General features: G+C 40.5%; 4 protein-coding genes and 1 pseudogene across 4 annotated transcripts; 2 read left to right on the plus strand and 3 right to left on the minus strand.

The window, feature by feature from the left end:
• Positions 1-2,561: 2,561 nt before the first annotated feature.
• LOC122643263 lies at positions 2,562-6,108 on the minus strand (annotated as a pseudogene).
• LOC122643264 (MDIS1-interacting receptor like kinase 2-like) lies at positions 5,883-7,071 on the minus strand. The gene has a single exon (XM_043836904.1). It carries the CDS (start codon positions 7,069-7,071, stop codon positions 6,220-6,222), a length of 852 nt encoding a protein of 283 aa, XP_043692839.1. The 3' UTR covers positions 5,883-6,219.
• Positions 7,072-12,485: 5,414 nt separating this feature from the next.
• On the minus strand, positions 12,486-13,481 carry LOC122643265 (probable leucine-rich repeat receptor-like protein kinase At1g35710). The gene has a single exon (XM_043836905.1). The coding sequence runs from the start codon at positions 13,479-13,481 to the stop codon at positions 12,486-12,488; it is 996 nt and encodes a 331-aa protein (XP_043692840.1).
• Positions 13,482-16,388: 2,907 nt separating this feature from the next.
• Positions 16,389-19,868, plus strand: LOC122643266. The gene has a single exon (XM_043836906.1). It carries the CDS (start codon positions 16,389-16,391, stop codon positions 19,866-19,868), a length of 3,480 nt encoding a protein of 1,159 aa, XP_043692841.1.
• Positions 19,869-20,402: 534 nt separating this feature from the next.
• On the plus strand, positions 20,403-23,979 carry LOC122643267. Its single transcript, XM_043836907.1, has 2 exons — positions 20,403-20,867; positions 23,827-23,979. Exons 1-2 carry the CDS (start codon positions 20,403-20,405, stop codon positions 23,977-23,979), a joined length of 618 nt encoding a protein of 205 aa, XP_043692842.1.
• The last annotated feature ends 1,706 nt before the right edge of the window (positions 23,980-25,685 follow it).

Raw genomic sequence — 25,685 nt, forward strand, 5'->3', positions numbered from 1 at the left:
TCCTAAATAGCTTTGGCATTCCAGAAGGGTCCATGAGAAGCTTACACCCCATCTACCTCAGCACTAAGCTTCCTATTATATTATTGCTGCTCCTATCTAACTCCCTATTATGTTATTGCTGATTGCATGTGTAGTAATTATTTTATGTTAGTTGCTTTATCTAGTTATTATTTTATGTATCTTTCCTATTCTTCTTGTAATCTCGTGAGCTCAATAGCTAGTTAATGGCTATTCTATTGGATTGAGAAGACAGAGAGAATATGATATTGATTTCTATTTTGGAGGAGACTCCATTAATGAACCTTGATGAATCCTTGGGCAAGCCTTGAAGGGCTTCTCTACTGCTTACTAGGGACCTAGGAGAGTTGCTACCCCTTTCAACCTTCTTCTCTATCGATCCTGCAAGTAAACAAACAAAATAATGGTTCTTTGATTGGGTGAACCAAAGTCAAATCGGGGAAGTCGATAGTATATATAATGGACCAAAAACCTAAAATTAGGACTGTCTATGTTTTTAAATCATTAAAATTGAAGTAATAAAATGTTTAGATTTTAAATTAAGGAAGGATACCCACGTAGGTGACGTGGACGAATTCACAAGAAACGAGACAGAAAGGGTTTTCATAGAACCAACGGACACAGTGCAATGTGAGTGGAATATCGTCATATTATTGAGTTTTATTGCACTTTATGATTAAGCATGTTTCATTGCATCATGATTTATGTTTAAGTGAAATGTATTATATTATATGTCTTAGAATGTTTTAAATGATATATAAATAGATGATCTTATTTATGATGAGATTTTAAGGCTAATATGAATTTCATGAAAGAAAGATTGAAATAAATGTTAGACTCATGGAAATGAAACGAAAGGAATGGAATGGTAAAGAACCCATGTGACTACCACCCCTTTCCAGTAGGGGGTTAGGTACTGGATGAGGTGTACAGATACGAGAGTGTGATCCTTCCCGGGGTTACGATGCCCGGAATCAGGAGTGGATCATGCCTAGTGTGACAGATGTCCTCCCCGGGGTTACGATGCCCGGAATCAGGAGTAGATTATCCCTTATATACCGATGAGATTAGTCCCTCCCAGGGTTACGATGCCTGGAACTAGGGGTAGACTATCCATTGTTTAGTGCTATGGCGGTCCTCCCCAGGGTTACGATGCCTGGAATCAGGAGTAGACCTTAAGTTTATGGCAGTTATGACGACCTCACTTTCTACGTACGAGTGGTAGTTCACAATGACCAGACCAAATTAATTAAATGATTCATCTTAAGAATTAAAAGATGTACTATATTTTCATTGAGCATGTTTTTAGTGTTATTTTCAAATGCCATGCATGATTATATATCTATGATCAAATGTATAATATGTTCAGATTCTATCATCCATGTTTCTTGCATCATAATATGACTATATTCTTCTCACGGGCTAGTTGAGCTCACCCCTCAATATTTTACAGTTGCAGAGCAGGCTCACATGGAGTGTCACTGTATGGAGTGCGTTAAGAAGGCTAGGGGAAAATACTTGATAATTCCTGAGTAGTGGATCCTTGATTTAATAACGCTTAGAGTTATTTCTTTTCTTTTTATGATTCAAGACAGTTGGTGGGTTTCAGTGTGATAGTAGGTGGTCAGTAGCATTAATGCAATTTGAAGAATAGAATGGGATGTAATGCTTTATGACGATACAAGTTGTGTGATGACTCAAGTGAGAGGTTTTTAGACTATGGTTATGTGAATGAAGTTCTTTTAGATTTCGGTCATTGACAGAATTACTTAGAATGAATAACTTCCGCTGTGCATTGAGGTGATATAGACTTAGTTTCCACTACAATTCAATGATATTTGAGTGATTGATTATCCGCTGCCAATAAATTAAATGTAAGTGAGATGGAAGATCGGCCGTTATCACACGGCAGCCCGTGAGGGCCAGCACCCATATCTCACCTGGATTTGGGGGCGCTACAGGAACATAAGATAAGGAACATGATATTCAAACAACATAACATTCCCTCATTTTACAACAATATCTTATACAACAAAAATTAGAGTCTCTATGTGACTACAGAAGTAAAGCAGTAGAATGTAACCACGCAATTGTATAAGGACGATAAAATGAACCCCTTAGGAGTCAATTGTCACTTCAACATGAGGTTGAAACAATAGGCCGGGCAGCCTCTAAGGCTTTATTCAACTTCAACTACCACTTCCAAGTTCCAAAATAATTAAGGGATCAACATGAATTAAATTGACATCAGAAAAAAAAAACTCATTTAATAAGATTAAAATCAGATAACCAGCAATGCTACGCGTACATATTAAAATCAAGCAATCATAACTACAAACCTTTTTTCAGAAAATAATCACCTCCAAAGAGAACAACTCTGTGGTCTACAGTGAGGACTTCAGCCATGCCATCCCTATCAAAAGACCAAAAGAATGATATAGTTTTTGAAGCTGGATTGAAAACCATGCAATTAACAAAAGGCTAACCTTCAGAACTATTGCTCTTTGAGTGCAGTCTCAAACAAATTGCTTCAGTCCCCTATCGGTGAAATGAATCGTCAATCATAATTATTGTACTTCAATATCATTCAAGTCACATGCAGTAATTGTATGAAAATGCTCTACAAATGATGATCGGACAACAAGTAGCTCTTTTGATATCTGATGCATAGTTGGGCGGGATTGTGGATGACTGCGTAAACATGCAAGTGCTATTCTCACAATAGAAACCACATCCTTTGCAACCTCTTGATCTAATGGGAAGGTGAGGCATGGGTCTAACATGTCCCTCAATAGAATCTTTTGGCCAACTTCTGAGGTTAAAGATGAGATGAGCTCCCCTGGATGCCTTCCCATAATTGTTTCTAATGCCACTACTCCAAAACTATACACATCACACTTATCAGTTAAAGCCATGGTGTAGGCAAGCTCTGTAAAGGAAGAAAGAAGGGGCTTAGTGAAAATGTATAAATAGAAGATAGCAAATACTTCAATGACTCAATTCAGGAAAAATCCTTGGTCTTAAATGCTGAAGTAAGACTAAAGAAACCTTAAACATACAATATAAAAATGTTGGAATATGTACTCCGGAATATCATGGGGTATTCGGTCTTTTTGGGGTATTATTCTTCTTATGTTATTAAGTGTAAGTAGGCTATGTGGGTTTTAGTCCCACATCGCCTAGTTTAGTCTCTTTAGAATTTCCCTCTATTATAAATAGAGGACTTACCTATCAATTAAATAACTCAAGCATTACAATCAATTCTTCTTCCATCTTCTCTTCTCTCAAGTTCACTGTTACAGTCCTAGGTTTTCTACATGGTATCAAAGCTAGGCAACCAAGGACTGATTCTCTCCAAGATTGCCGGTTTGAGAGTCGTTTCAAGGTTCTCCGATTTATGGAGAAACCCTAATTCATAAAAAAGGAGAACTAGGGTTTCGTTTGTTTCGTATTCGTTTCTTCTTCTGGTTGTTTCAGCACCGCATGCCATCATTCTTGGTCTGCATCTGCTGCTCAGCTATCGACATGCTATTAGGGAATATTGTCGATTGAACCAGGTATATTGAACTCGGGTTTTTGGAGCTTCGAATCGCTTATCGTTTTCTGCTGCTATGTTCGGATTTTCCATGGTTATCGTAAACTTTTGCTCAAGTTTACTTCGAGTCGAAGATTACTGATTTTATTCTCTAGTTCCGATCAAATTTGCAGTCAATAGTTGAGGAATATAAATTTGCTGCTGAAATTCCAGGTTACTTGGTATTATTTCCTTCGATTTTACTGATAGGGCTCTGATTCTGCTGAATCGAAGATTGGTGTTATCTCTTTGATTTGCTGATTGCTACCTCAAGTCGATGCTTTTGCCGCTGCTGATTCTTCGAATCCACCTCTTTTCCGCCTCTGGCTGCTACTGCTATGGTTCTGGTATTTACTGGATTGAAGGATTGGTCGATGGCTGCATCGATTCTGACCAGTTTTTTGAATCAGTTCTGTCCAGCAACTGGGAGATTGTAGATTGGAGTTTTTGCACATTGGTTCTTCCTTTTTGAAGATCGATCAAGTCTCATCTTCTGGAAATCGCAGCTTGGTTCTTTTGGATGGCCATGAAATTGCTGCTTTGTTCTTGGTTCATCGATATGTTGAGTTGATCTACTGGAGAAACCAGATACTGCAATCTGAACTTGATTTTATTCTCTACTGAATGCGACTTTGATTTGGAGTTGCGAAGAAATCTCCTGTTTGCTATCGAATTGAACTACCAGAGCCTTCAAAAGAGATATTGGTATGGTCGATTCCCAAGTTTCCGCCTTTGGTTCACAGTGGAGATGGGAGACCACTACTATTCTTCAAATCTCAGGTTTCCTTTTCCGCTGGATTTGCTGGTTTTGTTGAATCGTAAGGAAGAAGTTAGCATCCTTCTCTACGATTCCTTTTATTTTATTTTAACTTAATTTTCCCATATTACCCCCATCTTATGACTCCCCCTTCCTCACGTTTCCTTTTCTTTTTCCTTTTAAGTTTTAACTTATTAGGTATTTAATGCTACTAGCCTACTACCCTACCTTTATTAGTACCCATCCTTCTTATGATTATTTACATCTTGCCATTAAGAGTTTGCTCCTTCCAAGTATGTCCCCATCTATAAATCTAATTCCCTACATGACCCATTACTTTCTTATTTACCAAAGGTCCCTTACAAAATTCTGGTTATTTACGGAACTGCCATTACTTTTTAATGCATTCCCCTATTTGACTACCCAATTGACCCTTGAAAATTCTGGTTTCTTACCAGTTTGCCCTTTGGCTTGGATTGTATTTAAAAGTGGATTTCCACCAAATTACAGCCATGCCATCCTTTTTCCAACACCGTTCCCTTTCAATAATTTTAATTCCTTCGGTAATTTTAATTCATATTCCAAAACATACCTTTGGCATATACCCATAACTCCCCTTGGAAGTTCATGGTATTTTCTAATTTGCCATTTCTTCCTTTTCCATTACCCTTAGCACCTCTTGGAAAAAATGCGAATATTATGTTATCTCTCGCCGCCCCCCCCCCCCGCCCCCCCCCGGGGGGGCCCCCCCCCCCCCCCCCCCCCCCCCCCCCCCCCCCCCCCCCCCCCCCCCCCCCCCCCCCCCCCCCCCCCCCCCCCCCCCCCCCCCCCCCCCCCCCCCCCCCCCCCGGCGGCGGCCCCCCCCCCCCCCCCCCCCCCCCCCCCCCCCCCGGTCTTTTGGGGTATTATTCTTCTTATGTTATTAAGTGTAAGTAGGCTATGTGGGTTTTAGTCCCACATCGCTAGTTTAGTCTCTTTAGAATTTCCCTCTATTATAAATAGAGGGACTTACCTATCAATTAAATAACTCAAGCATTACAATCAATTCTTCTTCCATCTTCTCTTCTCTCAAGTTACTGGTTACAGGTCCTAGGTTTTCTACAAAAAACATAGTATATAGCAGTGACAAATTTAAATACCTGGAGCAATATATCCATGAGTTCCTTTAAGTAGAGTCCAATTAGATGAATCTGGCTTTAATAGTCTTGCAATGCCAAAATCAGATACATGAGCCTCAAGGTCCAAGTCCAGCAATATATTTTTGCTTGAAATATCCCGATGAATAATTGCTGGAATACAATCATGATGCAAGTAAGACAGAGCATTTGCCACACTTTTGATGACATTTACTCTTTTTACCCAATCCAATTCCACAACCTCTGCTTGATTGCTCAAGATAGATGCTAAGCTTCCTTTTTCCATGTATTCGTAAACAAGAAACATGCACTGTGGATGAGAGCAGAATCCATAAAGTTTGACAATGTTTCGATGCCTTATTTCTGTTAACACACGTATCTCATTCCCAAAGCTTTCCTCGTTCACTATCGCCTCACCTTCCAATGGATGGAACTTCTTCAAGGCTACAACACGACCTGTAGGTTGCACTGCTTTGTAAACACTTCCAAAAGTTCCAGTTCCAATGCAATATTTGGCATCAAAATCCTCTGTTGCTTGAATAATGTCCTCGTAAGCAATCTTTCCATCAAAATTCCATATTGAAAATATATCTCCATGGTTTCTTCTTTTCTATAATTTCTTTTTTCCCTTTTTTTTGCAAGAGGAAAAGGACACCGACAATAGCAAATGCAAGGAACACAGTTCCTACCAAAGAAGCAACGATGGATATGATGACTTTGTGTCCATTTTTTTTTTATCCCTTGCTTGTATAAGATCGATGGCAGGGGATTAGACCTTGAAGTTCACCACATAACCTTTTATTGTTTCTAAATGCTTGTGGTGATGCAGCATTTCTGAAAGCCCTGTTGTTAGGAACAACACCCTCCAACTTATTATAGGAAAAATCAAGAGATGTTAAGCTAACCATCTCTGTGAGAGAAAGGGGTATCGAGCCTGTGATCATATTATGGGATAGATTCAAAATTTCCAACATTATCAACCTTCCAAGTTGTGGTGGTATTAGTCCACTGATTGAGTTATGACTAAGGTCCAATCGAGCTTGTAGGTACACCAGATCACCAATATGAGTTGGAATACTTCCATTCAATGAATTCCGACTCAAATTTACTGACAAAAGTTTGGAGCATTGACCAAGCTGAGCCGGAATTGATCCAATTAGCCTGTTTGCTGAGAGGTCTAGACTTTCCAAATTGATTAATTTGCCGATTTCAACTGGTACGTGCCCTGTAATCTGGTTGCCACTTAAATTCAAGCGGAGCAAAGTGGATAAGTTACCAAGTTTCTTTGGTATTTCTCCAGCAAGTTTGTTGGAAGAAAGATCAAGTTGTCCAAGTCGAGTTAAATGGCCAATCTCAGGTGCTATCTTCCCACTAATAATATTTCTAGAAATCTTTAGCACTAACAAATTCTTACATTCTCCCCAGTTTGGTGAGAGCTCACCATAGAGTCTGTTAAAACTCATATCAAAGAAATAAAGATGTGGATGGACACCAAAACTGTCACTTATATTTCCAACAAATAAGTTGTTGTCAAGTCGAACTCTTGTTAAACTTGTGCAATTTCTAAAGTCTGGAAGAGGACCCATGAGATTATTGTTGTTAGCCTCAAAAAGTTGAAGTGATCGTCCTTGGCATATTTGTTGTGGTAAGCTTCCAGATAATTGATTGTCATACAAAGTGAACACCTCAAGTCTACTTAAATTAGCCAGAGAATGAGGGATTGGACCGCTGAGTTTGTTTTGAGATAGACCTAATTCAATCAGATTCTCCAAGTCTCCAATTTCTGAAGACATCTGACCAGAAAATTCATTCTCATACAAATGGAGCTTCTCTAGCTTACTTAAGTTAGCTAGAGAACGAGGGATTGGACTGCTGAGTTTGTTCTGACCTAGCTCTAATTCAATAAGATTCTCTATATCTCCAATTTCTGAAGGCACCGGACCAGAAAATTCATTCTCATACAAATAGAACTTCTCTAGCTTACTTAAGTTAGCTAGAGAACGAGGGATTGGACCACTGAGTTTGTTCTGACCTAGCACTAATTCAATCAAATTCTCCAGATCTCCAATTTCTGAAGGCATTGGACGAGAAAATTCATTCTCATACAAATAGAGCTTCTCTAGCTTATTTAAGTTAGGGGTGTCAATAATACCCGGCTGGCCCGAACCCGCCCGAACCCGCCCTGAGCCCGGCCCGAACCCGACCCTGATCTGCTAGCCCGAAGGGCGGGTCAGGGTTGAGATTTTGGCTGACCCTGGCAGGGTCGGGTCGGGTCGGGCTCAACATGGAGGGCCTAGCCCGGCCCGGCCCTGACCCGACCCTGAATTCTTTATAAGCCTTTATATGGCTGAAAATACCAAAATACCCCTAAGAGTGATAAATAACCCTAATCCCATATGGCCATATTCCCTTTTTGTTTTCACTTTTCACATTTTCAGTCTTCCCATTCTTCTTCTTCATCCACGAGAAGCTGAGAAAACCGCCGCTCGACGACTAGCAGCCTTCTTCTTCCTCGGTTCCTCCTTCCCAAATTCGCATCAAGGAGTCAAGGACTCAAGGTATGTTCTAAACTTCTAATATTCAGCACTTCATTCTTATTTGGGTCTTTCCACTGCCTTTGTATTTGCCATGTATTCTGAGTTTACCACAGTAGGTGGTCCTGCAATGGCGTTTGTAATTGCACCTTCAACAAACTTCTAGTATCCTTAATTTAGTGCATCCATATCTTCTTTCCATTTTAATTTTGGTTTTTGCAGCAGGCTAGTGGCTTCATGGTTCTCTTCCTCCTTAAGCTTTTTCTTTCCATCATCATCCACTAATAAGACAATAAACTTTTGCAAACATTTACTGTATATCTGGAGCAAGTTCAAAGAAGCGAGAATGCTTAAGTTTCTCCTAATTCCTCTTGTTCATAAAAGCAGGGGAACCAAAATAACGAAAAAATGATCGATTCGAGTTTTTTTTTACGCATTTTCAATTGTTTATGTTGCCCCATATGGTGTGTGGTACTACTGGCTCTTTATAAGAAGCAAAAACATCAAGAAGTTCACATTTTAGTGGGTTTCTTTCTTTTCAATGACTTTCACTCACTTGCAATGACATCAAGACTACAAAAACAGAAATATAGGAAACATATTGCATCTTCTTACATGACAAACCAAAGTAAAGAGGAAGTTTAATATGGTATCCAATCGAGGTTTCAGTTGCAAAAATCGAGACATAATCATGTAAAGTCAACCCCAAAACACGAATCTCTATTTCCCTCTGGAATGGATCATAGTAAATTCACAACAACCACAACCTAACATAGAAACTGGTCAACCAAGTGGATTAATTAATCTTCATAACGACAAACAATTTTGATGAAGATCTTTGTGATTGTCGATGATGGATTGAAGCTATAGTTGTTATAGTGCCCAAAATTTCTCTACGAATCAATGCAATTCCCGGTACCGTTTGGATTTCTACAAAACAAACGGAGGTTAGAAGGAGAAATTAGGGTCAAGCATGTTAGGGTATCAAATATCTTCAAGTGAGAGGTCACAATTTGAACCTATTAGCTGGGTCCTAGCTAGGATAGTATTCTAGTCTCATTCAGTTCTGCTCCAGCCAAATTAACAATAAAACCATTGCCTGGGAAATAAGAATAACCTCCCTGAATGTATTAAATCATTCAAAACTTCCTTCATGTTGAAACATCTTATTAAACCATTAGGTGATGGCGGAGATAAAATAGTCAACTCCTCACCCTATACATGAGAGCTGTCCTCATGTTACACATTTTAAAGGTATGGATTGCTGCCAATAACACTTAAATAGCAAATGTAACCTTTTTAAAACAAAAGGCAAGAAGTAAACCATGTATCAATCATATAGAGCAAGTCTCCTTCTTCTTCACTATTTTCTTCAACTTATTGTTTCAAAGATCTTACACATGTCTGAATTTTTGAATTTGTACAGATCTCAATGGAGGAAAACTCAAATCCAAGGCAGCCAAACTCAAGTTCAAATCATCCAAATTCAAATCCAGTTGAATCAAGCTCTAAGGATCTGTGACAAGCTCTACAAAGGCACAACCAAACTCTAATGCAAATCCGGAGGTATCTTCTAATCCCCTCACTATAGGGTCATCTAGTGTTTGGAATCACTTCACTAAAGTTATACCTCCTAGTGGTTCAAAAGCTACTAAGTGTACATGCAAGTATTGCCACAAGGAATTTGGTTGTGCAAGTGAACATGGTACTAGTTCACTAAAACGACATTTGGATAGATGTCTTCTGTGTCCAAGTAGTGAAAAAAATAAGAAGCAAAAACTTTTGGATTTTAAAGTTGACACGAGTGATGGTAAGAGTACAATCACTAGTATCTTAGCTTGGAAATTTGATTATGAATTGTGTAGAAAGGCGCTTGCTCGCATGATTATTATGGATGAATTACCATTTATATTTGTAGAGCGGGACGGGTTTAGAGATTTTTGTAAGGCTTTATAGCCTAGGTTTAATACTTTGACCCGTAATACTGTGGCACAAGATTGCTTGCAATTGTATCTGGGGGAGAAAAAGAAGTTGCAAGATTTGTTTAAGAGAACTGCTCAACGGGTGTCCCTCACCACAGATATGTGGACTTCTATCCAAAATCTTGGTTATTTGTGCCTCATAAGACATTACATTGACTAAAATTGGAAATTGCAAAAGAAAATCATTAACTTTTGCGTAGTCCCATCACCACATACTGGTGAAGCAATTAGTAATGCCCTTGAGTGTGTTTGATTGATTGGGGTTGGATAAAGTCGTGTAGTATTATCATGGACAATGCAAGCGTGTAATGATGTTGCAATTCGAAATTTAAAGAGAAGATTTAATAAGAAAAATGGGTTATTGTTGGGTGGTGAGTTTTTTCATATGAGATGTGCTGCCCATATTTTGAATTTGATTGTCAAGAAAGGTCTTGAGGATTGTGGAGATGTTGTAAGTAGAGTTCGTACTGCAGAGTGAAGTATGTAAGGAGTTCACCATCAAGGTCACAACAGTTTAGATTGTGTTATAAGCAAGAAAAGATTGAGTGTAAGAAAGCTTTGAGTTTAGATGTTTCTACTCGTTGGAACTCTACATATCTTATGTTGCAAACTGCTTTGGAGTTTCAAAAAGCTTTTGAATGTGTAGAAGATAGAGACCCAAACTTTACTATGGAGTGCAAGGATGGGGTCCCAACTACTCAAGATTGGGAGAGAGCTAAAGTTTTATGCAAGATGTTGGAGTTTTTTTACAATGCAACTACAAGATTGTCTGGGTCTCTTTTACTACTTCAAATCTTTACTTCAAAGAGATTAGTGTGATTGAATCACAGTTGAACAAGTGGTCAAGAAGTGAAGATGACATGATTCGGGATATGTCATTGGCAATGAAAGAAAAATTTGACAAATATTGGGGTGGTAGTAGCGACAAAATGAATATTATGTTGGTTGTTGCTCGTGTTCTTGATCCACGATTTAAGTTGAGATATGTGAAATATTGCTATTCAAAATTATATTCTCAACATGAGGTGGAAGAGAAAATTGAGAGGATTAAAAATGTCATGGATCGTCTCTTGAGACATTACCAAATGCGGTCGACAAGTAGTACGGTGAGAGTTGATTCATCTACAACCTCTTTTGATGGTTCATCAATAGATGATGATGATGAGTGAATTTTCGAAAGGGGTTTTCATAATGCATTAGAAGAGGAGGAGCGTTTCCATGTGACATCGGACTTAGACAAATATTTGTTGGAAGGTATTGAGAAGGAGGATGAACTCAATTCTTTTGACATCTTGAATTGGTGGAAGGTCAATAGTACACGATTTGTGGTTCTAAATAAGATGGCAAGGGATGTTTTGGCGATTCTGTCTCAAGTGTTGCTTGAGTGTGCTTTTAGCAATCGGTGGTAGGATTTTAGACCAGTCAGTAGCTCTTTGACACCTACGATGGTAGAGGCATTGGTATGTACACAAGATTGGCTACGACGAGACACGGTTTCAATTGATGTTGAAGAGAACTTAATTGACCTTGAGAAGATCGAATCGAGGTAACAACCTTTTAAATTCCCTTATATCATTTAATTACAATAATAATAATAACATTATGAATGATGATTAAGTTTATTGATTTGTTCATTTGTTAAATGTGTTTTTTTTCAGCTACTAACAATGATTGTGGTGATGCAACTATAACTTTGACTTGATGGATGATAATGCATACTTATTTGGCGTGAACTGGTAAGGACTTGTATCCAAACAATAGTTCTTATTAGCTAATATTTTCTTTGACATCTGTTTGTATTAATAGAGTTTTTCCCTCATTTTGGGCATTTTTTTTCCAGGAATCCCAGATTCAAGCATATCATGGAGATGGATCATGGATGCTGCTGTGATTGATGGTTGATTGTGGCAGTATTTTTATTCATGGATGATTGTAGCAGTAGTATTTTTATGGATGTTTGTGGCAGTATTTATATGGATATTTGTGGTAGATTATTATGGATGATTGTGGTAGTATTTTTATGATGTTTGTGGAAGTATTTTATTTATGGATGTTTGTGAGAGTATTTTTATTTATGGATGTTTATGGTAATATTTTTATTTATGGATTTTTATAGATGTTTGTGAATTATTTTTATTTAAATTTACAAGTCCCTCTCTCCCTCTCTCTCCTTCCCATCTTATTCTTATTATTCTACGAGAATTTTGGTGTTTTTTTAGATATATTCTTTGATATATATCAATCGGGTCAAGACGGGGTTAAAAGCAGGGTCAAGACGGGGTCAATCGGAGCCCGACCAGCCTGCCGACCCTATCGGGAGTCGGGTTAGGCGGGCCGGGCGGAGAAAAAACCTGGCAGGTCGGGTCGGGGTTGAGGTTTCTTGGCCTGCCGGTTGGGTCGAGGAGTCGAGGTCAGGGTTTAGACCTCTAGGGTCGAGGAGTCAGGGTTTTGGTAGGCCCGGCCCAACCCGACCCATTGACACCCCTAATTTAAGTTAGCTAGAGAACGAGGGATTGGACCACTGAGTTTGTTCTGACCTAGTGTTAATTCAATCAGATTCTCCATATCTCCAATTTCTGAAGGCACTGGACCAAAAAATTGATTGTCATACAAATAGAGATTCTCTAGCTTACTTAAGTTAGCTAGTGAACGAGGGATTGGACCACTGAGTTTGTTCTGACCTAGTGATAATTCAATCAGATTTCCCATATCTCCAATTTCTGAAGGTATTGAACCACTGAATTCATTGGAATGCAAATATAGATATTCGAGATTGGTTAAATTAGCTAGGACAGGGGGGATCAAACCAGTGAATTTATTCCAACCTATTGATAATACAACCATATTTTTCATACTCCCTATTTCTAAAGGAATCTTGCCACTGATTTCATTGGCAAAGAGGAGTAAGAAGCGAAGGCTGCTTAAATTACTCAAGGTGAGAGGCAGAACGCCGGAAAGATTATTATTGGAGAGATTGAAGTGGGTGAGCTTGGGGAGGCTACCAATATGCATTGGTATAGGTCCAATGAGTCCATTGAGGCTGAGATTGAGACGGAGGAGATTGGGAAAGGAAGAGAAGGTCAAGTTATGAAGCGTACCTTGCAGCTCTGCTTCTGGAAGGCTTATCTCAACCACACTACTTCCGACTTTGTTGCAAGTTATCCCAAACCACTTGCATGGGTGGATTGGTGATGAAGCCATAGTACTCACATTCGGAGATGGTGATGTAATAGTAAGCTTCCAAGAACCGAGAGCAGCAACAGAGTAGTTTAGAAGGCTGGCTTTCCATTTTAGGAGAGCCTCTGCTTCACTTGACAGCTGATCAGAGACGACCAGCCTTGATTCACTACTAAACGCAGTAGAGGAAGTGAAGAAGCTTACAAGGCAAAGAAACGCTACAACGGTCGGAAAGAAGAATAAGAACGGAGGAGTCGTGAGAGATCGAGTAGAAGGAGTGTTGGTTATGGTGGAGTAAGCCATGGCTGGGTGGTACCTCCCTTACGTTGTTGGTTGGTTCGCACTTTGCTGTGAAAATACCTTTTGTTTCATTGCCAATTTATAGGTGTCCTCTTTTTTTTTTTGGTCTTTTCCAAAAGGCTCTTAATTAATTAATTAATTAACGGAGTCAGTCAACGAAAGGGAATTCCTAGGGGTTTATTTTTCCACGTGTATGGAGGCAATTCGCCTTCTCTTTTGTTGCGTGAAGTAAGGGTGTCAATAAGTCTGATTTCGGTTACATAGTCCAAGGCAGTGTGGTGCAGTTTACATTTTGACAAGGCGCAAATCAAAATCAGACCAGATAGAAATTAATCAAAATCAAAATTGTTTTGCAGTTGATCAAGTTTTACTGATTCTATTTGTTCATTATTCGGTTCACAATTGATTTGAATTCAGTTTGTAGTACCTTTTAGAAAAGCAAGAGGAAATCAACCTAGCTAATTTGAGAATGTATTTTTGTACGTAGCAAAAAAAATAAGATATAGATAATCGTATATTTACCCACCTTTCATGGTTACACTACTTACATGTTACATTATACTCTTTCCTCTAGTCAATATTGTTTGGGGAGTCTATGGCCACTTGATCTAACTATTAATAATGTTTAATGTTGATAAAAGTTTGGAATAGGATACGTACATGCTTATATAGTCATTTATTTCCTTACATGCAGAACCCACTAACATGCCTTACCATCACTGCAAAACTTGTAAAGTCGTGAGCAATTAGTTGTTAGTAATACTGGACCAAAAGTAAATATGTTCATTCGGTGTAAATGATTCTTATTTGGCTTTCTAGTTTTGAAACGAATCGCACCGGATAAAGAATCTATGAAATTAGAACCGAATCATTTTTTTCCATTCATTTCGATTGTAAACACTGCAGTGCAATTTCAATATTCGATTTTAGTTCTATTTTGACACCCTTAGCGTGAAGAACGTAATTACAAGTCAACGAAGAGACCCTACCCGACTTATTGTGGAAAAACTACTAGTTATTCTGTTTCATGAAGGAATGCGAGAACTAAGAAATTGACGAAGGGTCCCACATGTATTTATTTTTCCACACGGAAGCGATTCACTCTATCTCTTGTTGTGACAACATAGACCTAAAAACATAACCACAAGTCAATTGACGAAGGGATCCACATGTATTTATTTTTCCACAAGGAAGCAATTCACTCTATCTCTTGTTGTGACAACATAGACCTAAAAACGTAACCACAAGTCAATTGACGAAAGGACCTACATGTGTTTATTTTTCCACATGGAAGCGATTCACTCTATCTCTTGTTGTGACAACATAGACCGAAAAACGTAACCACAAGTCAATTGACAAAGGGACCTACACGTGTTTAGTTTTCTACATGGAATCGATTCACTTTTATCTCTTGTTGTGACAACATAGGCCTAAAAACGTAATCACGAGTCAACAAATATGATGAATTGACGGAGCTTTTTCGTATAACATGGGGTCAACAAAAAACATTGAAACGCAATCACTGTCCACTGCTGATTGGGGTAAGGCAGGTTATATCCCCCTTGTATTTTTTTTTCCTATCTCAATAAAATCTTAGGGACCAATTCGGGTCTCAGGTAATATTCAGGATAAAAATAAAATAAAAAAAATTAGGTATTCAAAATATATGATGGAAGCCATTTTTTTCTCTATGCTTTCCCATAATAAACTTCTTTCTCTTTTATTTTTCATGTTAAAATTCAAGTGAGAAATCATTCCAAAATGAAATACAACTTACAATGATTGATTAAATTTGCAAAAGTTTTTGTTGAGAGAGAATCAAATGGAATATTAAACATCAAGCTCCGGACTAAAGATATATTGAAAAATGAAATACAACTTACAAGAATTAACTAAATATATAAAAAAAAAAATTTGGTTAAAAAATAGATTCAATTTTGTATTTTTATCTTTGTTTCTCTTTCTTTTGAGATGGTTAAAACATTCGGTTCTGGTTCAGGGTCTCATTGAACTCACACCAATTAGACTCAAATCTATATCTAATGGTTTTTAGATTGGTTGCGTGTCAAATTTCAGCCTTAAATTCAATCATTTACTTTTCATATAACGAATAATGACAAACTAAAAATGATTAATCATTATACCAGATTCATGCTTTGCAAGAACTATAACATTTCTATCTCTAACGGCATCTAATATTTATACGGATTTATTAGAAGTTAATACATTTATAATTTCCCTGTTTACTCCAAAATTACATATTTTGAATCTATTGTATTTTCTGTCACATCTCCACCATGCGGTGAGGGAGTGAGAACGAGAACAGGTGTTGGTTGTAGTAGAGTAGTGTCACAGTCCGCCTAATCATGGCCCAAGGCTAAGACTTGCAAGGCCCATTGACATGGACCTTGGGCCAAGGAAGAACCAAGGTCTAGAACTCTCCATACTGGAAGAGGCTAGACTCATTCTAGAAGTATTGAAGAACCTTTAGAAGCTAGGAAAGATCTAGCAAGCTTCTAGAGCATTCTTGTAAATATCTAGGATTATTCTAGACTCTATTCTAGAAGGTTCTCCACCGTTGGATGGAGGACACATGTAAATATCATAGCCATTCATCATAGGCTTGGTTGCCTATAAATAGAGGTGGCCTCATTTGGCCAAGGCATCAAGCAAGCAAGCTATCAAGTCTTGTACTAAAAGCTTTCAAGCCATTCAAGTGCATTCTTTCAAAAGTCTCTCTAGTGTTCTCTAAGTTCTCTTCCCAAGTCCCTTGCTAGAGTTGGTGAAAGGTTGACTTAGTGCTAGAGTGAGTGCTAAGTGCCGGCGCAGTTGCTTAGTAAGGTCTAAGGCCGTGACAAGTGTGGTGTCAAAGCTTCGGTTGCAAGGGAAGATACTTGTAGATTCGACATCATGGCTAACGAATCGGAAGTGCTAGACATGATGGTGAGTGAGCAAGCCCGTGGGAGGGAGGCCATTCCCACCAAGGAGAGGCGAAGAGGCAAGGACAAGTCTGTGGACGTTAGTGGAACTATGGAGCCACGCCTAGCTCGGGTGGAGCTAGCAACGGCCGAGGTGAAGGAGCGCCTCGATGTAGTGGAGCAAAGTGGGGAGGAGCTCGAAGACCACATGATAGAGCTCAAGGAGGAGCTAGTGAGCCAAATGGGGGAGCTCAAGGAGTCCCTACAAACCACTCTCAACACCATAGTGCACGCCCAACAGGAAGAGTTTGCCAGCTTCAAGGCTCAAGTATGGGAAGCATTGGCCAAGATGGAGGCTCGCATTGATGAGGTACAAGCGGATTGGGTAATGTGTAGGAGGGCAGCGGCTGGGGGAGCCACTACCTCGCGTGAGGTACCTAGGGTGGAGGTACCAAAGCCCAAGCCATTTGATGGGAAGAGAGATGCGCGGGAAGTCGACAACTTTGTGTGGCACATGGAGAGGTACTTCGAGGCGATGGCACTCGAGGACGAGGCGACTAAGGTGCGGACCGCAACACTTTACCTCACCGACACAGTAACTCTATGGTGGCGAAGGAGGCATGCCGACATAGAAAGAGGTACGTGCACCATAGACTCCTGGGATGAGTTCAAGAAGAAATTAAAGAAGCAATTCTACCCAGAAAATGCTACTTACTTGGCTAGAAAAAGCCTTAAAAGGCTGAAACACACTGGGTCTATTAGGGATTACGTCAAGGAATTCTCAACACTTATGCTTGAGGTCCCTAGTATGACCGATGAAGAACTTCTCTTCAACTTCATAGATGGTCTCCAAGGTTGGGCCGTGCAAGAACTACAACGTCGAGGCGTGCAAGATCTTGCTTCGACCGTAGCAGCAGCGGAGTCATTGGTGGAGTTCAGGAGAGAAGATAATGCTAAGGCCAAGAAGAGCAATGGAGGAAATGGTGGGGGAGAGAAAGGTCCCAAGAAATACCCTCTCAAGGAAGGAAGTAGTAAGGCTACTACAAGCAAGGAGGGTAAGGCCAAGTTTGACAAGAAGGATAAGTTCACTCCAAGGGACAAGTGCTTCTTGTGTGACGGGCCACACTGGGCTAGGGATTGCCCCAAGAGGAAAGCTCTCAATGCCCTATTGGAGAAGGGTGAAGAGGAAGCACACATGGGGTCTCTACAACAACTGGGTGCTATCAAGGCCAAGGCGACGAAGGTCAAGGCCACTACCTCTCAGAAGGGGCTTATGTATGTGGAGGTACACATCAATGGGAAGCCCTCGCGAGCTATGGGAGACACAGGTGCCACACATAATTTTGTCTCAATGGAGGAGGCAAAGAAGCTTGGACTAAAGGTGTCCAAGGAGGGAGGATGGCTTAAGGCGGTTAACTCCCAAGCTCGTCTCATTGAAGGTGTCGCTCGAGGGGTCGAGATGAGCATCGGGACGTGGAAAGGCACCGTGGACTTGTCGGTAGTGCCTATAAATGATTTTCAAGTGGTGTTGGGTATGGAGTTCTTAAGGAGGGTCAAGGCTATACCCATGCCATTCATCAGCACCGTGTGCATCATGGAAGAAGGTGCACCATGCATGGTCCCAACGGTGCAAGGGACCAAAGAAGGCCCCAAGCTACTCTCAGCCATGCAGTTGGAGAAAGGGGTCAAGAAGGGGGAAGACACCTACCTTGCGGCATTGCTTGAGGAGAAGGAGAATAGCTCTACGGAGGTGTTGCCCAAGCCAGTGGAGAAGGTCCTTGAGGAGTTCAAGGATGTCATGCCACCAGAGCTGCCAAAGAGACTTCCACCTAGGAGGGAGGTGGATCATGCGATCGAGTTGGAGCCCGGTGCCAAGCCACCAGCCATGGCACCTTATCGAATGTCACCGCCAGAGTTAGAGGAACTAAGGAAGCAGCTGAAGGACTTACTTGATGCTGGGTTCGTCCGCCCATCCAAAGCTCCATATGGCGCCCCAGTTCTCTTTCAATGGAAGCATGATGGGTCACTTCGGCTATGCATCGACTATCGAGCATTGAACAAGGTAACCATCAAGAACAAATACCCCATTCCTTTGATAGCTAATCTATTTGATAGACTCGGTGGGGCAAGGTACTTTACGAAGCTAGACTTGTGGTCGGGCTACTATCAAGTCCGCATCGCTGAGGGAGATGAAGCCAAGACCACATGTGTGACACGGTACGGCTCATATGAGTTCTTGGTTATGCCCTTTGGCCTCACCAATGCACCAGCCACATTTTACACATTGATGAACAAGGTCTTCCATCCCTACCTCGGCAAGTTCGTGGTGGTGTACTTAGACGACATCGTGATCTATAGTAACACCCTAGAGGAACATGTGCAACATCTAAGGATTGTCTTCAAGGTGCTGAAAGACAATCAGTTATATGTTAAGAAGGAGAAATGTTCTTTTGCCCAAGAGGAGGTGATGTTCCTAGGGCATAAGATTGGGGGTGGGACACTAAGGATGGACGAGAGTAAGGTGCGGGCTATACAGGAGTGGGAGGCACCTACAAAGGTTACCGAGCTAAGGTCTTTTCTTGGCCTGGTGAACTACTATAGGCGGTTCATTCAAGGGTATTCAAAGAGGGCAGCTCCACTCACCGATCTTCTAAAGAAGAACAAGGCATGGGAATGGTCAGACTCATGCCAGGATGCCTTTGATGATCTAAAGAAGGCCATCATGGAGGAACCAGTGCTTGCCTTGCCCGACTATGGCAAGCCATTCGAGGTGCATACGGATGCATCCGACTTTGCAATTGGAGGGGTACTGATGCAAGAAAGATACCCCATTGCATATGAGAGCCGCAAGCTCAACGACACGGAGCGGCGTTACACCGTCTACGAGAAGGAAATGACCGCGGTGGTACATTGCCTAAGAACATGGCGACACTACTTGTTGGGGTCGAGGTTCGTCGCGAAGACGGACAATGTTGCCACTAGCTACTTTCAGACCCAGAAGAAGCTAAGTCCCAAGCAGGCTAGATGGCAAGACTTCTTGGCGGAATTTGACTTCGTCTTCGAGTACAAGCCGGGCAAGGCCAACGAGGTGGCTGATGCGCTAAGTAGAAAGGTGGAGTTAGCTTCCCTTAGCCAACCGGAAGGAGAGCTCATGGGCTTGATCAAGGAAGGTCTACAACATGACCCGGTGGCTAAGAGCTTACTTGCACTTGTCAAAGAAGGCAAGACACAGAGGTTTTGGGAGCAAGATGGTTTGCTCTACGCCAAGAAGAGAAGACTATATGTTCCTAAATGGAACAACTTGAGGAGAAATTTGGTTCGGGAATGCCACGACACCAAATGGGCTGGTCACCCAGGGCAACGACGCACGCGAGCATTGTTGGAAGCGGCGTACTATTGGCCTCAGATGCGTGATGACATAGAGGCCTATGTGAAGACTTGTCTTGTGTGCCAACAAGATAAGGTGGAGTAGCAACCACCTAGGGGATTGTTGGAGCCACTCCCAATACCCGAGAGAGCATGGGAGAGTGTCTCCATGGACTTCATCAGTGCCCTACCCAAGTCAGAGGGATGTGGGTCAATCATGGTGGTTGTGGATAGATTTTCTAAATATGGCACGTTTGTGGCGGCACCAAGAGACTGCACGGCGGAAGAGGTAGCAAGACTATTCTTGAGGCACGTCGTCAAGTATTGGGGTGTGCCACAATCGATCATCAGCGATCGAGACCCTCGCTTCACAGGGAGGTTTTGGACGGAGCTGTTCAAATTGATGGGGTCGGCACTACACTTCTCTACAAGCTTCCATCCACAAACCGATGGACACACGGAGCGCATCAACAGTTTGTTGGAGCTTTACTTGAGGCATTTCGTGAGTGCTAACCAATGAGATTGGGCTAAGTTGCTTGATGTGGCCCAATTCTCCTACAATCTCCAAAGGAGCGAGGCAACCAATCAAAGTCCATTTGAGATTGGCATAGGACAACAACCCTTAACGCCACATACGGTGATGACAGGCTACACAGGGAAGAGCCCATCGGCGTTCAAGTTTGCCAAGGAGTGGCAAGAGAAGGTGGATGTGGCTAAGTCGTACTTAGACAAAGCCACTAAGAAGATGAAGAAGTGGGCAGACAAGGACAGGCGGCTAGCAAGGTTTGAAGTTGGGGACATGGTGCTTGTGAAGCTTCTACCTCAACAACTCAAGTCCCTACGGAAGGTGCACAAGGGGCTGGTTCGTAGGTACGAGGGCCCATTTGAAATCACAAGGAAGGTAGGCAAGGTGTCTTATGAGGTGAGCCTACCTCCTAAGCTCAAGATCCATCCAGTCTTTCATGCAAGCATGCTAAAGCCTTATCATGGAGACATGGAAGACCCAAGTCGTGGAACGTCAATGAGGGCACCAATGAGTGTCACAACTTCCTACGATAAGGAGGCTGAGTACATGATCGCAGACCGAGTTGTGCGGAAGCGAGGAGTACCTCCTAGTAGGGAGTACTTAGTCAAGTAGAAAGAGCTACCGGAGAGCGAAGCAAGTTGGGAACATGCGGACTCTCTATGGCAGTTTCAGGAGCAAATACGAAGGTTCCACGAGGAGGACGCGATGAGGACGTCGCCAACTTAGGTGGGGGAGAATGTCACAGCCCGCCTAATCATGGCCCAAGGCTAAGACTTGCAAGGCCCATTGACATGGACCTTGGGCCAAGGAAGAACCAAGGTCTAGAACTCTCCATACTGGAAGAGGCTAGACTCATTCTAGAAGTATTGAAGAACCTCTAGAAACTAGGAAAGATCTAGCAAGCTTCTAGAGCATTCTTGTAAATATCTGGGATTATTCTAGACTCTATTCTAGAAGGTTCTCCACCGTTGGATGGAGGACACATGTAAATATCATAGCCATTCATCATAGGCTTGATTGCCTATAAATAGAGGTGGCCTCATTTGGCCAAGGCATCAAGCAAGCAAGCTATCAAGTCTTGTACTAAAAGCTTTCAAGCCATTCAAGTGCATTCTTTCAAAAGTCTCTCTAGTGTTCTCTAAGTTCTCTTCCCAAGTCCCTTACTAGAGTTGGTGAAAGGCTAACTTAGTGCTAGAGTGAGTGCTAAGTGTCTGCGCGGTTGCTTAGTAAGGTCTAAGGACGTGACAGTAGGCCATGGGTACCTTACGTTGTTGGTTGGTTCATTCAAACTTTGACGAATCTCTTTTGTTTCTTTACCCCAAGTCTTTTCATTAAGTCAGTCAGCAAAAGAGATCATTGGGGTATGTTTTTCCACAGAGGCCGTTCACTCTCTCTTTCGTTGCATGGAAAACGTTAACGCGATTCTAGAAAGGGATCCTACCCTTATTATGGAAAAATTACTAGTAAGTAGTCGTTCCCTTCTACCCAAAACTTTCCTTGTGGAAAATGCTTGTTGGTGAAAAGACGAATTTTTATCACCTCCAAGTCATTGCCCGCTTCAATTTCCTCTAATCCCTCATATTAGAGTAGAAATGATCACCCTACCCCACCTTGGGCAGTGTGTTCGGGCGGTGGTTAAGATGATCATTTTTGCTCCTATGTGAGAGATTGGAAGGAATTGAAGGTGATAACGATTTGTGAAAAAACCCACATGTGATTATTTTCCACAAAGAGGCAATTCATTCTCTCTTACGAGCCAACAACGTACTGCAAATCAACAAAATCAAGAAATTATGACACTAGACTGACACTATTCATGTATTGTAGGTCAATAAAAACGAGAAAACGCAATTGGTGTCCAACATTGAACCCACGTATTCAAAATATGGATCAATGTTCTTTGTACCGCAGCGCAAATTGCGCGAGACACATAGGGGCAATTTTTCTACCATTTAGGGGGTGGAATTATCATTTCACCCACCCCCATGTATTTTGGGCATAGAAAACAGTTACCGTCAAAATATACTTTGAAGGCCATACATTGATTTCATTCTAAAATTGAGTAAATGCATGAAAAATATAAATCAATTATATGGGATGGACGACATGGAAGAATACTGCTGGCAGATGAGGATCAACAATAACTACGATATCCAACAGGCAATTGGAAATCCAATAAAGCTATTGATGTAGGTAGATGGATCTTGGTCACCTACGGATGTCGCATCAGGAATATATCTTGTAACTAAGGGTGTCAAAATCAAATCGAAATCGTTTACTGAAATCGAATCAAGTCTTTTACACCGAAACCGTGAAATTGTTTATTAAATGATTTGGTTGTGGTTTTAAAACTGTGACTGTTTAGATAAATGATTTAAATTGAACCGAACTGTAAAACAAATATTAGTAATATGTAATGGTAATAATTAATCATTAGTGGCTTCATACAATAGGTTGCTGCTAAATTTAAAAACAATGAGAGACAGAATGATTGGTAGAAGTGTATATGTGGAATATGTATTAAAACAATTGGGTTGGATGATTTCAAATACATTAGTGTAATAGTATTTAATGTTTCTATGAATAATTTGGCTTCTCCATAAATTAGAATCATGTCCTTTTTAATGTGGCTTATTGAGTACATCAAGTAAGCATTAAATTCGATGTAAAATAGGCAAACCGTTTAAGAACCAAGAATTTAATACCGTGACTAAAATCATATAGGGCCAATAAATCGAAACCGTTTAAAAATTGAGAAACTAAAATTATTTACTAAATGGTTTTTGTTTAAATAATCGAAACTGTTTAATAAACAATTCGATTCCGATTTCACCTAAAAATCCTTGTACCAAACCGATTAAATCAAAACTGAACCGTTTAAAACCCTTACCTATAACAATCCAATGATCAAAGTTTCACAACATTACTCCTCTTCTTGATGATCTATCACATACACGACAACTACTAGAGGTTGTGCAGAGAGGCCTGTCTGAGTGGTCCGTATAGCAAACAGTTCCACTAGGGTAAGGGTGTCAAATTGAACCAGGTCAAAAACCAAAATCAAATCTTGACTAAATAATTAAAATCAAATTGAGCATAATAGAATTTGATTACAATCCGAAACTAAGGAACAGAACCGAGGAGAGATTTAATTAATTTTCGAATCCAACACAGGTAAAATAATAATAAATTGAGAAAATATCTATCCCCTCCCCTTTAAGTTTGCCTAATATCAATCCAGTACCCAAGTTTTGAAAAATATCTACCCCCTCCCCTACTGTATAAAGATTATATCAACCATACCTTAACCGTTAAAAAATGCCATTAAATGATGATGTGGCATTTATAAAATTTGTAAAACCCCAAAATACCCTTAACCCAACCCTAACCTAACATTCTCTCTCCTCTCTCACTCCTCCCCATCCCTCGTTTCTCTTTCCTTCTTTCTTCTCCGGCGAACACCACCACCGTCACTGCTAGAACTTTTCTTTTCTCTCTTCCTTCTGATAATTCTCTATGTTTACCGCCTGATCAACAGCTGCGGCTTTCAATAACTGTTCTTCAGAAGCAGCGTCAACAAAGACGAGGTGGATTCCAATTCATCGGCCGCAGGAGGAGCTATGGTGGTCATCCTGATCTTGGGATTTTCTTCATGTTTCAGTACTGGATCCAATGGAAGGACTACTGTTGATTGGTTTGTTTCACCAATCCCTGATAATTTTTTTCTCTTCTTCTTCACTCTACAAAGTTAGATTAACAGCCCAACCAACACTTATTAGAACTTAAAAGAATGTTTTTTTCCCACCCTGTAAGCAGAACAAGATTGTGGTTAGAGAAAAAGAAAAAGAAGGGTCACAAATCTGAAAGGGAAGAGAGAAGGAAAGGGAAAGAAAGGGATGGATTGATTGAGAGAAATGGAAATTTGTGGAAAGAAAGGGCAATGGAAGAGGGAAACTGTCAATTCCAAATCGATGATGAAACAGAGCAGAAACAGATCATGAGTTCCAAATCCATATCGTCGTCCTCTTTAAAGGGTTGCAACAGAAAATCCCTATTTGAACCTGAACATGCTCCAAATCCATATCGTCTTCCTCATTTGTGACCACAGATGAACCAGGAGGAGCGTTCGCCAACCCATCTTGAAAAAACCCATCATTTTTCTGGATCTTTTTCTCGATTTCTTCATCACTTTTCTTCTGTACAGCTTCTCCTCCGCATTTTTCAAGAACCTGAATGTTGGAGGTGGTGAAGACGTAGTCCTGTTCAGCTCCGCAATCTGTTGATGATTCATAGAGAGGGTTGAATCCATGGTGGTTACATGAGTCCACAGGGGTCAGCGGTGGAGTGAAAAATTCCGGTGAAGACAAAGGAGTCAAAAATGGGATCTCCACTGTCAAGATTTCACTCGGCTTCTATCACCTCTGGACTTCCCATCCTCGGATTCCAAATCCTCCTTTGTCTCTTCTTTGATGGTGAACAGAAATCTTGGAGGCCCAGCTAGATTATGCAGCATCATGAGTTCCAAATCCATATCATCGTCCTCTTTAAAGGGTTGCAACAGAAAATCCCTATTTGAACCTGAAAATGGTCCAAATCCATGTCGTCTTCCCCTTCAAAGGATTTCAGCAGAAAATCCCTATTTGAACTTGAACAAAGGTTAAGCTGATTCTCTATTTCATGGTCCCTGTAATTCTCACAGAGATGGTGTTCATCGCTTTTGCGAAAGAGAAAAAGATCTTTTTGATGTTGCAGGTGTGGGGCGTGCAAGGAAGAAGGAGAAGAAGATGTAGAAACGAAAAAGGGGATTTTGGGTGAAATAGATGAAAAATGGGTTTTGGGATTGGAGAGCGTAAAATTGGAATTAAATTAAGGGTAATTTAGGGTTTTAGAATAATTGGACATGCCGACTTTCACTGGTTTCGCTGGAGAAGAAGAGTTGCAGGTGTGACGGTGGTGGTGTTCATCGGAGAAGAAAGAAGGAAAGAGAAATGAGGGATGGGGAGGAGTGAGAGAGGAGAGAGAATGTTAGGTTAGGTTAGCGTTGGGTTGGGTTAAGGGTATTTTGGGGTTTTACAAATTTTGTACATGCCACATTATCCCTTAATGACATTTTAATGTTTAGGGTACAATTGATAAAATCTTTATAAAGTAAAGGAGGAGGTAGATATTTTTCAAAACTTAGGTACTGGATTGATATTAGGCAAATTTAGAGGGGAGGGGGTAGATATTTTTCCTAATAAATTATACTATATTAATACTCTATAATATTAATATATTTTAATATATATTTTACTAATATTAGTAATAGATTTATAATACTAGTATATATATATATATATTTTTTTTTTTTATTTATTTATTTATTTATTTATTTATTTATTTACAATATAAACCAAA

The sequence above is a fragment of the Telopea speciosissima genome, chromosome 10 (genome assembly GCF_018873765.1).
Source record: "Telopea speciosissima isolate NSW1024214 ecotype Mountain lineage chromosome 10, Tspe_v1, whole genome shotgun sequence".
NCBI lineage: Eukaryota > Viridiplantae > Streptophyta > Magnoliopsida > Proteales > Proteaceae > Telopea > Telopea speciosissima.